Source organism: Helicoverpa zea, chromosome 5 (genome assembly GCF_022581195.2).
Source record: "Helicoverpa zea isolate HzStark_Cry1AcR chromosome 5, ilHelZeax1.1, whole genome shotgun sequence".
Lineage (NCBI taxonomy): Eukaryota > Metazoa > Arthropoda > Insecta > Lepidoptera > Noctuidae > Helicoverpa > Helicoverpa zea.
The window spans coordinates 3480775-3494951 of NC_061456.1; the positions used below are offsets into that span (position 1 = coordinate 3480775).

Consider the following 14177-nt stretch of genomic DNA (forward strand, 5'->3'; position numbering starts at 1 on the left):
AGAATTTTAACATCTACTCTATTAAGACAAAAATTGTTTTTTTTTTTGTTTTAATCATCATTGTGCTTATTTCAAAGGGGAAATCAATTTTCCCATGAATTTTTATTTAATGGAGTTTTTGCTAGGTACATAAAAATTTTTCGATACTGAAGTAATTTAGGAACTTAAGCTACAAATTCAATATTTTATTTAACCCTAAATAACTTTGATTCAGTATGAGGTCTACTATAAAAATACTTGTAGATCATAGACTAAACGCATGATTGATGTGATTGATTGATGATGGACATTTTGTAGTGAAAATTACTTTCCATATTAAAATATTTATTTCTGGAAATATTCAGTACCATTTTTATCATCTAGAATTGCTTAATATTAATTAGGATCTTTTGAAATATTCGCAATTAGAAACCCTATTTGAAATTTTTTCCACATGGGTCAATTTTAGTAGGTAAGCGTTTTTTTTTTAATGACTTTTATGTAATGAATATAAAATCTGACTTTTGTAATTAACAAGTTACTACTAATAACTTTTGATAGTCCGATAATCAGTATTTATTAATATATTAAAAGCTGATAGATGGACTCTATTTTCTGGTAACCTAATCAAGGAGTAAGATTTTGAAGTTCCAAATATAAAGTACGAGGAATAGAAGGTCTCTTTTACAGAATGTTTACAAAATTAAATGTTAACAACACTTTTCAATATTTATTCCTCGGCTCGGTAATCCTAAATTCTTTTCTGTTGGCTGGCAGCACAGAGTCACAAGAAGGAACTAAATTTTAACGAATTTTTGGTATTGCAACCCTTTTATTGTCTATGACAACTTGTGATCACAAGACCTCTTCGCTTTTGAGTTTTCTGTCAAGGCAAAAATTGGGCGAAAAAAGGCCGTCCCTTTCGGGAATATCGGGTAATTCAGCTCCAATTTGCTAAAAAAACCATCCAAGATGAGGTACTTCCTAACTTACCTGTTCGCGCTGCTGCTGGTGCTCGTGATTCCGACATTTGCTATGTTCTATCTTCTCCAAGGAAAGGGTGAGCAAATAAGCCTCGGATGGTTCCTGGAGCATACGTCCCCCTACATGTGGGGTACGTTGGGAATTGCGTTCTCCGTGGCTCTGTCTGTCGTGGGCGCAGCTATGGGCATCCACACGACCGGAGTGAGCATAGTTGGAGGAGGTGTCAAAGCGCCCAGAATCAAGACCAAGAACTTGATCTCCGTCATCTTCTGCGAAGCCGTTGCCATCTACGGGTTGATCACTGCCATCGTGTTGTCTGGAATGCTGGAACGGTACACAGAGCCCCTGACTGACATGAACATCAAGCAACAGAACTGGATGGCTGGTTATGTGATGTTCGGTGCTGGCGCCGCCGTGGGCCTCGTCAACTTGTTCTGTGGTATTGCTGTGGGTATCGTCGGCTCCGGTGCTGCCTTGGCTGATGCAGCAAATGCTGCCCTGTTCGTAAAGATCCTAATTGTAGAGATTTTCGGATCAGCCATTGGTCTCTTCGGTCTTATTGTTGGTATCTACATGACGTCAAAGTGCAAAATGGGCAACCAGTAATTTAAGAATAAAATAAAACTTGAATCTAAGTGTAAGTATAATATTTGCATTTAAATATTTTAAGTTTGTAATTCTCTGTAGCTTTGACCATGATTCATGATGTTCAATCAATAATTTCCTATCTTAGTTGTATACAACTTCTGTGTATGATCTATTTTTGTATCATCCAGGTGTGATTGACAAGTTTTATTAACCTTTTCCCAATTATTTATTTTGAATTGTGGTAAATTTCATGAATTTCACTATTATTATATCAAAAATGTATTCATAGACTTGAATCAGTGTTAATAATTCCACTATTCAGCATATTTGTTACTGCTTTATGTAATTATGGTGACTCCATATAAAAGATTTAAATAGTTTATTATGTAGGTCACATGATCTTGAAAGAATGGAAATCTAAACATTAGTTACAGCATGATTTAGTCACTTGACATTATTTGTATACACAATTATTATTTTCCTTAAGCTATTGTATTCCCTCAATTAATAGATTATCTTTTAAAATAATTAGCAATTTGATTAATTGTATTTGTTATTAAATATATTTGAGATAATAATGTGAGTTTTTATTTTTATTTCAGTGTAAAACAGCACTGGATGTGTTACCAGCCTTGACCTACCTTAACAACCAGAGTGTCCAGTGCTCAATACTTATTAATCACCGAAGAAGCTTCAAGTAATATAATTGCAGTGTTGAACTTGTGTATTTCCTGCCTATTCTCTGTTGATGTGTTTATATAATGTAAATTATTTTTTAATCTTAATGATCAATAAAATATCTGGTCTTAGCACTTCACATCTTAGTATCTTAAAGTAATATTAAATTTTTGATGTTATAATAACTGTATGTACTATAAATTGACTTTAATTGTTGTTGCATATATTAAGGCATTTGTGCTAAGATTACAGATATTTGAACTGAGGTTTGGATTGTATTGCAGTATTTTATTGACAACTATATAGTTCCCGGTCGAGATTGTGTTTGTATTGAACCATAACAGTGTCCTCATTTGAAATGACTAGGTACACATTACTTTTAGAGTTTCCGTGGCCTAATGTAAAGCTCTGGCTTGATGTAACAACAGTATATACCTAGTCATTAATAAGGCTTATACATTCCATTAAACCTTGTTTCAAGTTTTGTAAAAGCTTTGATTGGTCAGTCTGTAACCCATGTTTATACATAGTAATAAAAGATAATGTACATAAATTTCGTATTTGGTGTGATATGTTATTTTCCATTAGACACGGTTGTAGTACATGAGTGATGTTGATGACATTGTACGGAGCCATCGGCAGAACTTTATATTGACTTATTGTGAAGCACAACATTTTACACCGAAATGAAATCTTTAATGATAGCTTAATATAACCTATCATGAAATATATTTTACATATTTGTAAATGCTGCCTGTGTCTGCTAGGAAAATATCTAAATTGTTAATGTTCTCTGGTATCAAGAAAGCACTGTTTCCCTTTTAAATTATATAAAAATCAAGTTATTGTAACTCCCAATTGTAAATATTAGTTTGCTTACCTTACTAATTTATTGTACGTACTTGTAAATTCATCTGCATAAACTTAACTATAGGAGTTGTTGAGGAGTTGATTTATTGCCACACATTGTTGGTATTTGGTATATCAATCGAGAATCAACACTGGCTCTTAGCTCAGTGTTCATATTTCGGAACAAAACGAACGAGAAAGTATTATATCAGTCTTTAAAACAGTTTACTGATGTAATTCTAAGTAAAATATATTTTATTTGTGCAAATGTAGATATTATGTATGTTGATGAATAAATAGATAAAAAGTTGTATTAATTTTATTTATTTCTAGTTTTATAAGACCACAATATTCTCTTGACAGTTCCACTAAATATTGTTGTGACCAATCTTAATTATAGTAATTTGTGGCTAGGTTGATAGAAATGCCTGATTTCGAATTGAGAAGCAAATTAGTCAACCTGGATTATTTGGTTGCTATACTTTCACAAAAAAATTATTGAACCGTTTGAGATGGAATGATCTAAACAGAGTTGCATGTAGTTTCCTCGATGATTTTGAGACCATCTAGTTATTAGGAGAATGATGATAATTATTAATTATTTAGCAAGCAACGATTTTCATAAGATACCTATTGGTAAGGAACCACATATCTAGTGAGCAGTCTAATCAATTCTGGCATTATCACGAATGCGCGTGAGAAGCGGGGGCGCTTAGGACCGTTTTTGATTGTGACTGATAAAACACTGACATGCGTAAGATTTATTACGTTACGTGGTCATGTTCAGACTTTATATAATTATTAAAATTACTTATTTTAAACGGTTTTATTTAGCTCACCCCGTTTGTTTTATTATTTATTCTTGGTATTTCAAAGGACAATGAGCGTTTTGGTCTACCTCTCCTCTAGCATTAAGTGATATATCAATAGAAAGCTCGTGTTATGTAGAGTATTTTCTTGTATGGCGGCGATTGTCTTTTGTTAGTATTTAGAGAGTTAGAACGTGTTTAGTGAAATAATAAATATGTCTAAAATCTGCTGTAGCTTCTAAAGTACTGAAAATTTGTTAGAGGTACCTACCTATTTAAGAACGAAATGATCTATTTAAAAAGGCCTTTCCAGTGATATATAATTTATTACTAGAGAAGGAATCTAAGAACTTGAAACTAACTATCGATAATATAATCTAAAATAAGCTCTAGCTTCTAAAGTACATATAATTCGTTGGAGGTATGTTCATACGAAATGTTCTATTTAAAAAGGCCTTTCCAGTGATATATATTGAAGTCGTGGTGGCCTAGTGGGCAAAGAACCAACCTCTCGAGTATGGGGGCGCGGGTTCGATTCCAAGTCAGGCAAGTAGGTACCAATGCAACTTTTCTAAGTTTGTATGTACTTTCTAAGTATAGCTTAGACACCAAATGACTGTGTTTCGGATGGCACGTTAAACTGTAGGTCCCGGCTGTCATTGAACATCCTTGGCAATCGTTACGGGTAGTCAGAAGCCAGTAAGTCTGACACCAGTCTAATCAAGGGGTATCGGGTTGCCTGGGTAACTGGGTTGAGGAGGTCAGATAGGCAGTCGCTTCTTGTAAAGCACTGGTACTCAGCTGAATCCGGTTAGACTGGAAGCCGACCCCAACATAGATGGGAAAAGGCTCGGAGGATGATTTCCAGTGATATATAATTCATTAGGTACTAGAGAAGGAATCTAAGAACTTGAAACTAACTATCGATAAAAAAAACTTAAAACATGTTCTAACATCTAAAGTACTAAGAATTGGTAAGTAGTATGTTAGTACAAAATGTAACGCTTGAAAAGACGGGAGGGGGGAGGGAGTAGACCAATATTCAGACATTTCGCCCATTGTCCTTTAAGTACCTTCCTGTTGTCAGATTGATCTGTTTGGTACACATCTTTAATTCCGATGACAATACAATATAGTAAGGGTGCTAATTAAACAGGCTTCTTTTTAATATCATTATTCGCCCCCAAAAATGTATGTTGCCTTCTAAATGACTAAGTCAGCCACAATTAATAAAGCGTCGAGCATCTAAATAATACTATCTTAGCCACGAGTTATTTTTTTGCATCTAAATTTGTAGCATGCATTCTGACAGTAAACTTCTTAAATACTATTAAGTGACATCATAAAAATATGTATTTAGCTTCTAATTTTTTAACTCGTACCTACTGCGTTTTTTTGTTTAAAATATAACACATCCCATATTAATTGACCCAGCATGGAAGTAAGCATGCAACATGCAACAAGCATGGCTTCTGTCACGGCTCCGGCGCTGCGGGGCTCCGGCGGTCCCAGGCGAGCTTATCGTCGCAGATGGTTTTCACGCTCACTACCGCAGCTTCGGCTTGCTGGCCGGCTCCGCCGGCCAGCCTCAGCCGCGGCGGCGAGCGTTAAACCTACCTGCGCCTCAGCTCGCAGGCCGCCTCGCCCCTCCGCGCCTACGCGGTTTTGAATTGCACTCTAGGGGTAGGGCAGACAAGACTACGTGGAGTCGGTTTTGCAGCGATTCGTTTTCGTCACTATAACTTCAATTTTTAATACAATGTTTTTTTAATTGAAGGTTATAAATGGCAATATGCTAAATAAAATGAATCCAAATTAAATTCTACCATCAAAAAAAAAACGAGCCAAGAAAAATGTTGATCTCGTTTTTCTTGGCTCGTTTTTGGAAAAATGAGGCCGAGTTAGTAAATTAGATGACAATGTATAAATAAGAAGGACAAGTTACATTAATTGATGATCTTTTATTGAAGCTTTCTAGTAGATGGCGTTGTAAAAAAGACGAATTAGTTTATTAGAGGCTATGTCATTTCCTCGTTGCTTAGTTATAAAATTAGAAGTTTAATGATGTGTCCAATAAATAATTTTGTGGCTAAACTTATTATTTCCCATATAGTAATATCAATAACATTGTAAATCCAAGATGGCCGCCGGCACAAAATGGCGGATTACATATTTTTCCACAACCCCCTTAATATGGGTATCAAATAAAAGGGCTACTCAAGTAGAATACTGTCAGCAACCCGAGCGGGGCCGAACAGGGCCAAGGCCTGCCTGGGCTGCGGGATTGTGGAAAGAGTTACCGTGGTCGTGGTACATAAAAGGTCTACGACGAAACACAACGGTTTTTAGTCAGTAGGAGTCTGACACTCCCTCACCGCTGCTGACCCATATATAGAATGAAGAATATTCTGTAGGCATTTTCATTAAATACTAAAAACTAGAAAAACGTCTAATATGACCGGGACCACCTACGTAGGTTTATAGGTAAATACCTAACTGTTTTTTTTTTTAGTTTTCAGTGCACATAAGATAAAACCGTTTAACTTAACAGTTTTTTTACCGATTTTTTAATGGAATATTTTAGTTAAAATATAGTTTATAGGAAGGAGATTTTATATGAGACCCCAAATACTTACCTACTTATATCAATGTACCTCTAGGTATAATACCGAAGTAGGTTGGACAAATAATTGTAAATGAAACAACACTGGGTAGCAATAAAATATTTTATTTTATTTATAAAACAATTCAAATGTTTGTACCACTATATAAATATTGCCAGTAAAAATACATAGAAAATGGTGAAAAAGATACATAATATCACAAAATGGAATGTAAGATACAAAAATAAGCCGAAATGTATTCCTAAAAGTGGCAAATGCGATTGTTCAAAGCAGTGTCAAATTGCTTAGGTAGGTAAGTTCACAATATGTTTAAATACCTAAGAGATACATTACATAAATTTGAGCAATAGGCATAAACGGGTGACTTGGATAAGTAGGTAAGTGTTGAATCAATTGTTGAAATCAGAAACATGAAATCTGACGTCTTGTAGGTAGGTAATTCACATTCTAAAGTTTTGAGAATGTAGGTAAATAAGATTAAATAAATATTACATAGACAAATACATACACAATTAAAAATACATAGTGGATAAAATGCCACTTTAACAATAATTTGGGTCATGTCAAAACGCCTTGAGTAATTAAACAGCAAATAGTAGCAGTTTCGAGAAACTTACAATCAACTTTGTTCATATTCATAGTGCATTCTACGAACTCATTAAATATTACCTAATTATGGCAATCTGACACTAGAGAATATCTAAATAAAGCTTTTACTTAATATTCCTCTATTGTAGTCCCTAATTTAACTACTAAAAGTGTAAAAATCTATTATTTACAAAATAGGTGGACTCTTCGTTAAAACGCTAGAAATGCACACAACACGCTATTTACATAATCAGTTTATGGTTCATAAGAAATCATCGTTTTAATAAAAACATAATAACAAACCAACACTTGGAAAAACAGGTTCAGGTTATTCTGCGACTCCCAAAAGTATTTCTTTTACTTATGTAGATACAGTTATAAAACCTCCTACACACCAAACAAGTCTAAAAAAAAATCATTCACAATATTACAAACATTACCTATCTTTACTAAACTTATTCCTACGATGTTTACAAACGATAGTTTTGGTTTCTTATATAAAAATAAAAAGTAATTCATATTTTGCACTAAAGTATATTTGGAGTGCATTTACCGAATTAAATTACAAAAGTATTTTCTATTATTTTAGTGTCGAAGTTAATTTTGAACACTAAACAAACTTAAGTTTCAAAAGAATTGAAAAGAGTACTGTGTGGAAGATAAATCGGTAAACGTCTACTCGTTAAGCTAACTTAACTATTTACATGACTGACTTTGGATGTCATTCTTATTTCAATAAACATGCATTAGGCAGATCTGCACTATACCAACGCACACTTAAATAAATTCTTTATAATTTTTGCTACATTGAGTGTATGAATTAAGATTCCTATAGTCTGTTTTTTAATCTCGTAGACTAAATTGACACTTGCAAAATGTCAAACTTTCTAATAATTTTGCTAGCTCTGTGGTGCAGTGTTGTACTTACGATACCGGTTCGTTGAATCGTAACTTTTTATCTATAATAGACGAATTTAATATTCATTCAAAGTTTTATATTTAAAATTCACGTACGTACACATGGCTGTACGACGTGCTACAAACTGCCAGGGATATCTGACCACGCAAAGCCATGCGTAATCATCAAGGATAAGCCCATTATTTCAGGATGACTTATTGTAAAAAGTTACGATTCAACGTACCGGTATCGTAAGTACAACACTGCACCACAGAGCTAGCAAAATTATTAGAAAGTTTGACATTTTGCAAGTGTCAATTTAGTCTACGAGATTAAAAAACAGACTTATACATTAGTATTTACACGTCTATATCGATAGAGGTATGTGTTCTTATGTATTGTGTCCATTTATTGAGTATTTTTTTTCATACACCAATTGAGATATCAGAATATCGTCGACATATAAGTTTTAATCTAAGAGCAGACTTTCAAACGCTAAACCCGATAAAAAATGAGTATTCAAAACATTTAATTCTAACTTCAGTTCCACTATAGTTACTATTTAAAGCATAGACATAAATTCAAAAATAAATACTCGTTACTCTACACTATGGCAGTGGGTACTGATTTAACGACAGTCTTTGCGTAAATTAATACTAATTTATACCGTTACTAAGAAGTTTAAAATTAAATTAATAACTAATTGAGATTCATTGGAAATCTTGTACTATTTAGCGTTGTTATACTCTCGTCTCAGCATCGTCCTCAGTAGTAGATTTCCTGTAATTATTTTCAGATATAAAATTGATGAACATCAACATTTATTTAAAAAAAAATCTCTAATTAAATAATATGACAATTTAAAAGCATGCAAGACTTAATTAAAATAAAATAAAGATTATGTCTGGAACGGCAAAACAATCTTTTTCAAAATTTAAAAACACTGTATGTAAAAGATTTTTCAGCAGTTTGCCTTAATTAATGTCATGACCATGTTTTGAACATGATATATCTACATTTTGTTGTAATTATAGTTCGGCCATTCAGAGAATGCGTTCCTGACACGTCGCGATTGAACTGACGACGTAACTTTGCAATGGCGTTGCAGTTACGATAAAAATATTTTTGCTGGTTGTTTACCGTTTTAACAATTGAGGAGCATTAAAACAACATTATTATATCAATAATCAATGAATGTAGTTACGTCGTCAGTTCAATCGCGACGTGTCAGGAACGCATTCTCTGAATGGCCGAACTATAATACTTTATTTTTTTTTCTAATAAATTATGTAGTCTCAAAAAACTGGTCAAGACTATGAATAAAGTCGTTGATTTACCTCTTCCCTAAATGGTTGAAGATGATTGCGGCAACACCACCGGGTTAGCAAAGCAAAAGATGATTACAATGAGTGTTTCTCATACAACCGCCACCATCTATTGACAATGTTATCATTATGGCTGGATTTATTGAACAAATAATAAGTAGGTAAAAGAATTAAAAAACGGTTTTCAGAAGTGTTGGTTTAGATTTTTTTTACTATGGCAATTTTTTTTATACTTAAGCAGGGTAGGTTTTGGATTAAAAAGTAAGTACCTATGACTTCTGAAAATGTTTTTTGCTCGGAATTCTGTATAGATTTTTTTTTTATAAGTACCTAATTCAAAATACAGTCTCAGTAAATTGTAGGTAAAACAATTTGATAGTAGAATCTACTGAAAATATCGAATATCATTTTATGAATAGGGATAGGATATTAGACATAGAATAATTTACAGAATTCCGTCTTCAAAAATAAAAATGAAACATTTTTACGTGCAAACATGATCGTGCAATAAAATAGGTTTCACACTTACTCGCTCGTCTCCCCCATACTCGCTAATGGCGCCCCCATCTGCTGTTGATTCTCAGCTAGGATGAAACAAACAGTTTGTTAATATGTACACAGACGTTCTCGAAAAATGTAACAAAGTCTACTAGAACTAGTGGTATAATATAAATACGACGGTACAAAATCTACATTTAATTTACATAAAACCAAGAACACATACCTATAATTTGACAAGAAATAAAAAAAATCGCTCCATATTTTATGTAGTTATGACAACAACAAAAAAAAAAACGAATATAAATATGTAATGTTGCCAGATTGTTTGCATGGCAAATATCATATGTCAATATCGTGTGGAGTGTTCGAGGCTATAAAATTACCTGGATGTGCCATCTCACTACTACGGACTGGCGGTGGCTGGCTGATCCCACGCAAGTGAGCGTGGTCTTCCTCAGCTAAAGCAAGCAAAATAATAACGTCAAAAGCGGATCACTCTCAAACACTAGGGAAGCTTGGATCAACAAATAACATGAAACAAATTTAAAGAAAGCACACACAAAAATATAGATAACAAAAATAGAACTGTGTTTTATACTGGATTACATAAGGGGTTAGGGGGAGTCTATGAGGGAACATATTGGGGAAATACGTAAGAGAGTAGACAGGAGGAGTATATGAGTGGAGTAAGTACATAAGAAAAAAAAAGTTTGACTTTCTTAAACATAATTAGGTACAGGTTCTATTGTGACACATCAAAGTACTAAACTGAAATAAAGACACAATTCACATACCTGTGTAAGGGAACAAATATTTATCATGATGCTTATCTGATCCCTCCGACATCCTATCATTATAGTCTCCGTAATGGCTGTCCATCTTCCTTTGATAGTCATTCTTCAACATGGTGGCTATGCCTGAATCTCTGAAATCTCTCGGCGGGTAGCCATCGTGTTCTCTAGTAGAGACCCCAGAGTCTCTGAAGTCTCTAGACCCGTAGACGTTTGAGTCTGAATTTAGGTATTTTGTGGGGCTGTACCCGTAGTCTGATGTTCGTGAGGGGAGGTAAGTTTTGGACCCGTAAGGGTTGCCGGGCAGTCGGTACATGGTGGGGGATATTGGGTAGTTAGGGTCGTATGGCATTTGTTTCTCTGTGTCTGTTGGAAGGACTCCGTACATTAGTTCGTCTTCCATCACGCCGTATCTGAAATGGTGTAGTTAGTACATTTCTAGTCGTTAAGACGAAACTAAAAGGATTGTCTGTTTTTGATCTAATAATTTCCTCTACACTTTCATTATCAAAATAAATTGACCAGGGCTCGATGACAGCATGATGTGGGATGACCAAGCAGTTTTCATGACGCTAATTTCCGACCCCACTTCAATAGATTTTTGATTTCTCCCCCAATGCGCTCAAAAGAGACTCCCACAGCAAAGACCTTTTTCCTGTCTTGGCCTATTTATAATCTTATTCATTTACAATCTTAGAAAACATAAAAAAACGTATTACGTACCTATTATCAAGTGGCAGTCGAGAAGCATCAACACTGGCCACATACGTATCATGCACATTCTCCAATATCGAGGGCTTCATCCGATGTCTGCTGAGCTGGTACACATCAGAAGTCAAGTCAGGGTTGGGCAGAGGGTTGGGGGAGGGGGACGCCATCCCCGTGTTGAGTCCCTCGTTGTCTGAACCGGTCTCTTGAGACCAGCGGCCCATTTCTGGACGGTTTGGTTCTGGTGGAAAATTGAGCTGGTTAAACTTCTGATCTATGTAGATGACTTTACATTAATTTAAAAAAGTTAAAAGGAGATATATTATCAGTACTATCGCATCTTTTTTGTGTTTGTTGTCATACCTTCTCTTATATGCGAAGGCCATCTTGGTTGCATAGCAAGTGGTGCTCCTTCAGTTATGTTCGGCAGGTAACTCGCTGCACTGCCGCTTGTAGCTCGATCCCCTACAGAAGTATTGAAATTAGACGAAAGAAAACAAATGAAGACCACGATATGTTACGAAATTGTTTCTTGATCGGATACTGAAAGAGACTTGTAGTAATTGTAACAGTGGAAGTTGCAATAACTAGAGAACCAATAGCGGTTCAAACGATCCGATTTATTTAGTATATAGTACCTAGTAGTACCTAGTGTTAGTAGACTGAGAAAGTTTTGTTGAGAAATAAGTAACGAAAATTTGATAGAGTTCACAGGCTTTTGGATGGTTGCTCAAAACTGCGATAGCGAATTTCGGGGGCACATCCCAGGTGGAAATCTGTGACGATAAAACAATACGTACTGTTAGCAGAAGGTGGATGACTGGACCGTCTAGTGCTGGTCTCGTCATCATCAGACGAGTGGCTGGAGGCGAGATCCAGACTTCTCGCACTCGCATCACTGTCGCTGTCGGTAGCTTCCGTGGCTTCCTCGCCAGTTTCTCCTGTTGTTTCACCATCGGTGGCTGTTTTACGACGACGGCGACCTTCGTCTGAGGAATGGGTAGATTTGAGGTGTTTTGGAGATCATTAAATGGTAAATCAACATGAACAATAATTTGTTGCTAATATTATACTCTGTATATCGTCTATGTAATGTTCACACACAGTTCAAGTATTTTTTAAGAAAAATGTACTGATGATGATGATGCCATACTGTTCTTCATCAATCATCGAGAGGGGTCAATAATCAAGAGACATAGGGCTCGCAGAATGCTTCTCCACTACTTCCGATATTGAGCAATATAATAGGGGTTATGTAGATGCATAACCCCTATGTTGCTGTATGGCAGGAAAAGTAAATGTTTTAAAGGTCGAAGATCTGACAGATGTGTAAGTGTGTTCGGAAGAATGGATGCTTACCATCTTTCCTAGTATGAAGAGAAGAGTCAAACCCTCTCAGGTACGCGGGCATATCACTGGCGCTTGTGTTGTAGTTTGAGGTGGATGTGCTCGTATGACGCAGTTGACCGTCGCTGCGACTAAGAATAAATAAATAAGTAGTTATGGGAAATAATGAAGAAAAACTAGGTATTAACTGAATAATTTAGCAAGTTTAAAATATTTATAAGACCAGACAAAACGTAGGCAGATGCTCCGGCAATCTGGTTTTATCTTGGACCTAATAAAATTATTGACATAGGTAACTCCAGTTGGAAACATACGTAATGTGGCAGAACCAGTAGCTAAATTAACAAGAAATATAACTTTGACTTACCTGTAAGGACTAGAACTTGTTTTAGTAGTAGATCTAGAGGTGGTTGATGATGCTGAAATGCCGATGTTCCTCATTTGACGTCCTGGTTCTGTGCTACTGTGATATGCTAAGGCAGACCTAGGAGAATACAATGAATTTTAGACTTTAATTTGTAGGCTGTACGTTTTAAATTATTGTTTCGAGGTTGGTGTTTCTTTTGAGCTAAATTTTGAAAAGATTTTTGTTGTTTACTTACCTATTGACTTGTGACAAGTTTTGAGCACTGCTGCTGATTATGACCGATGTGTCGACTAGAGGCACTTTCTTGCCTAAACATCTTAGTACAGTTCTGTAAATGAAAGAAGATGTCAGTAACTACGGCAAAGGTTAAAGGAGACGTTCTTTGGAAGGTGGCAAATCATCGAATGGAAAACCCGCTGTAAATGGAGCAAAAAGTAGTGACACCATGTTTCTCTAGGTCCAAAAGAAACACGGCCCTAGAAAACAAAGGAGTCCAGAACTTCAACACCTCTTCGTGTTCCAAGGCCGTGCACATTTCCTGATATTCCTTTAGCCCCAAAAAGAAGAGGCCTGTACCTAACAGCTGATGATTAGGGATCTCCTTTGTACTTACCTTCGTAGATTGTCCCTTACTCGCACATTAAAGGCGATGTACCCAAGACTGGCAGCAGCGGCGTGAGCTGCCACGGCGGCTGCTAGCGCCGCACTGAGCGCGTCACGCCGCGCTCCCGCCTCACTGCCCAGCAGGAGGGCACTAGCCCATGCGGCGCAGGCTAGTGGGGTGCATACTAGGCTTACGCCGAGAAGTAATCTGGTGGGATAGAGATGTGATTTGGAGTGTGGCATAATAGCTATCTGATAGGCTAGAAACAGTGGTTGATCGACGATACGTGTGAGATTCTCATTTGGTCAGTAACGTAGATATCGGTTCAGCACTGTTTCCAACCTTATTGGTACCTCCTGGTAGTTTATTGGTAGTTGAATAAATGGCATATTTGAATTTTGTGACCTGAATTACAAGTGTACTAAGGGCCGCTTCCAAAATTACCACAGTGAACCATTTAGCGATCGATTTCAAGAGTTTACCGAATCTTGCCCTATAATTTCTAGTGCCTTACAACGATCCATCAAAAAGACTTAA

The 14177-nt window shown here is 35.8% G+C and overlaps 2 protein-coding genes across 2 annotated transcripts in view; one reads left to right on the plus strand and one right to left on the minus strand.

The window, feature by feature from the left end:
* Positions 1 to 797: 797 nt before the first annotated feature.
* On the plus strand, positions 798 to 3391 carry LOC124630326 (V-type proton ATPase 21 kDa proteolipid subunit c''). The gene is made up of 2 exons (XM_047164183.1): positions 798 to 1600; positions 2154 to 3391. The coding sequence occupies exon 1, from the start codon at positions 952 to 954 to the stop codon at positions 1567 to 1569; it is 618 nt and encodes a 205-aa protein (XP_047020139.1). The 5' UTR covers positions 798 to 951; the 3' UTR covers positions 1570 to 1600; positions 2154 to 3391.
* A 4956-nt stretch (positions 3392 to 8347) lies between these two features.
* LOC124630761 (protocadherin-like wing polarity protein stan) overlaps positions 8348 to 14177 on the minus strand; it is a 171146-nt gene continuing 165316 nt past the window's right edge. Inside the window, exons 45-55 of the mRNA XM_047164745.1 lie at positions 13650 to 13847; positions 13272 to 13364; positions 13037 to 13153; positions 12682 to 12800; positions 12123 to 12311; positions 11686 to 11787; positions 11338 to 11563; positions 10618 to 11027; positions 10207 to 10281; positions 9852 to 9906; positions 8348 to 8777 (exon numbers count right to left, since the gene is read on the minus strand). Coding sequence (XP_047020701.1) covers positions 8738 to 8777; positions 9852 to 9906; positions 10207 to 10281; positions 10618 to 11027; positions 11338 to 11563; positions 11686 to 11787; positions 12123 to 12311; positions 12682 to 12800; positions 13037 to 13153; positions 13272 to 13364; positions 13650 to 13847 — 1624 coding nt within the window. The 3' untranslated portion in view covers positions 8348 to 8737. The remainder of the gene's footprint in view (positions 8778 to 9851; positions 9907 to 10206; positions 10282 to 10617; positions 11028 to 11337; positions 11564 to 11685; positions 11788 to 12122; positions 12312 to 12681; positions 12801 to 13036; positions 13154 to 13271; positions 13365 to 13649; positions 13848 to 14177) is intronic.

Excerpts from the sequence above, each read along its gene's own strand:
- LOC124630326 (XM_047164183.1), top strand. The coding sequence starts at position 952 with ATGAGGTACTTCCTAACTTACCTGTTCGCGCTGCTGCTGGTGCTCGTG.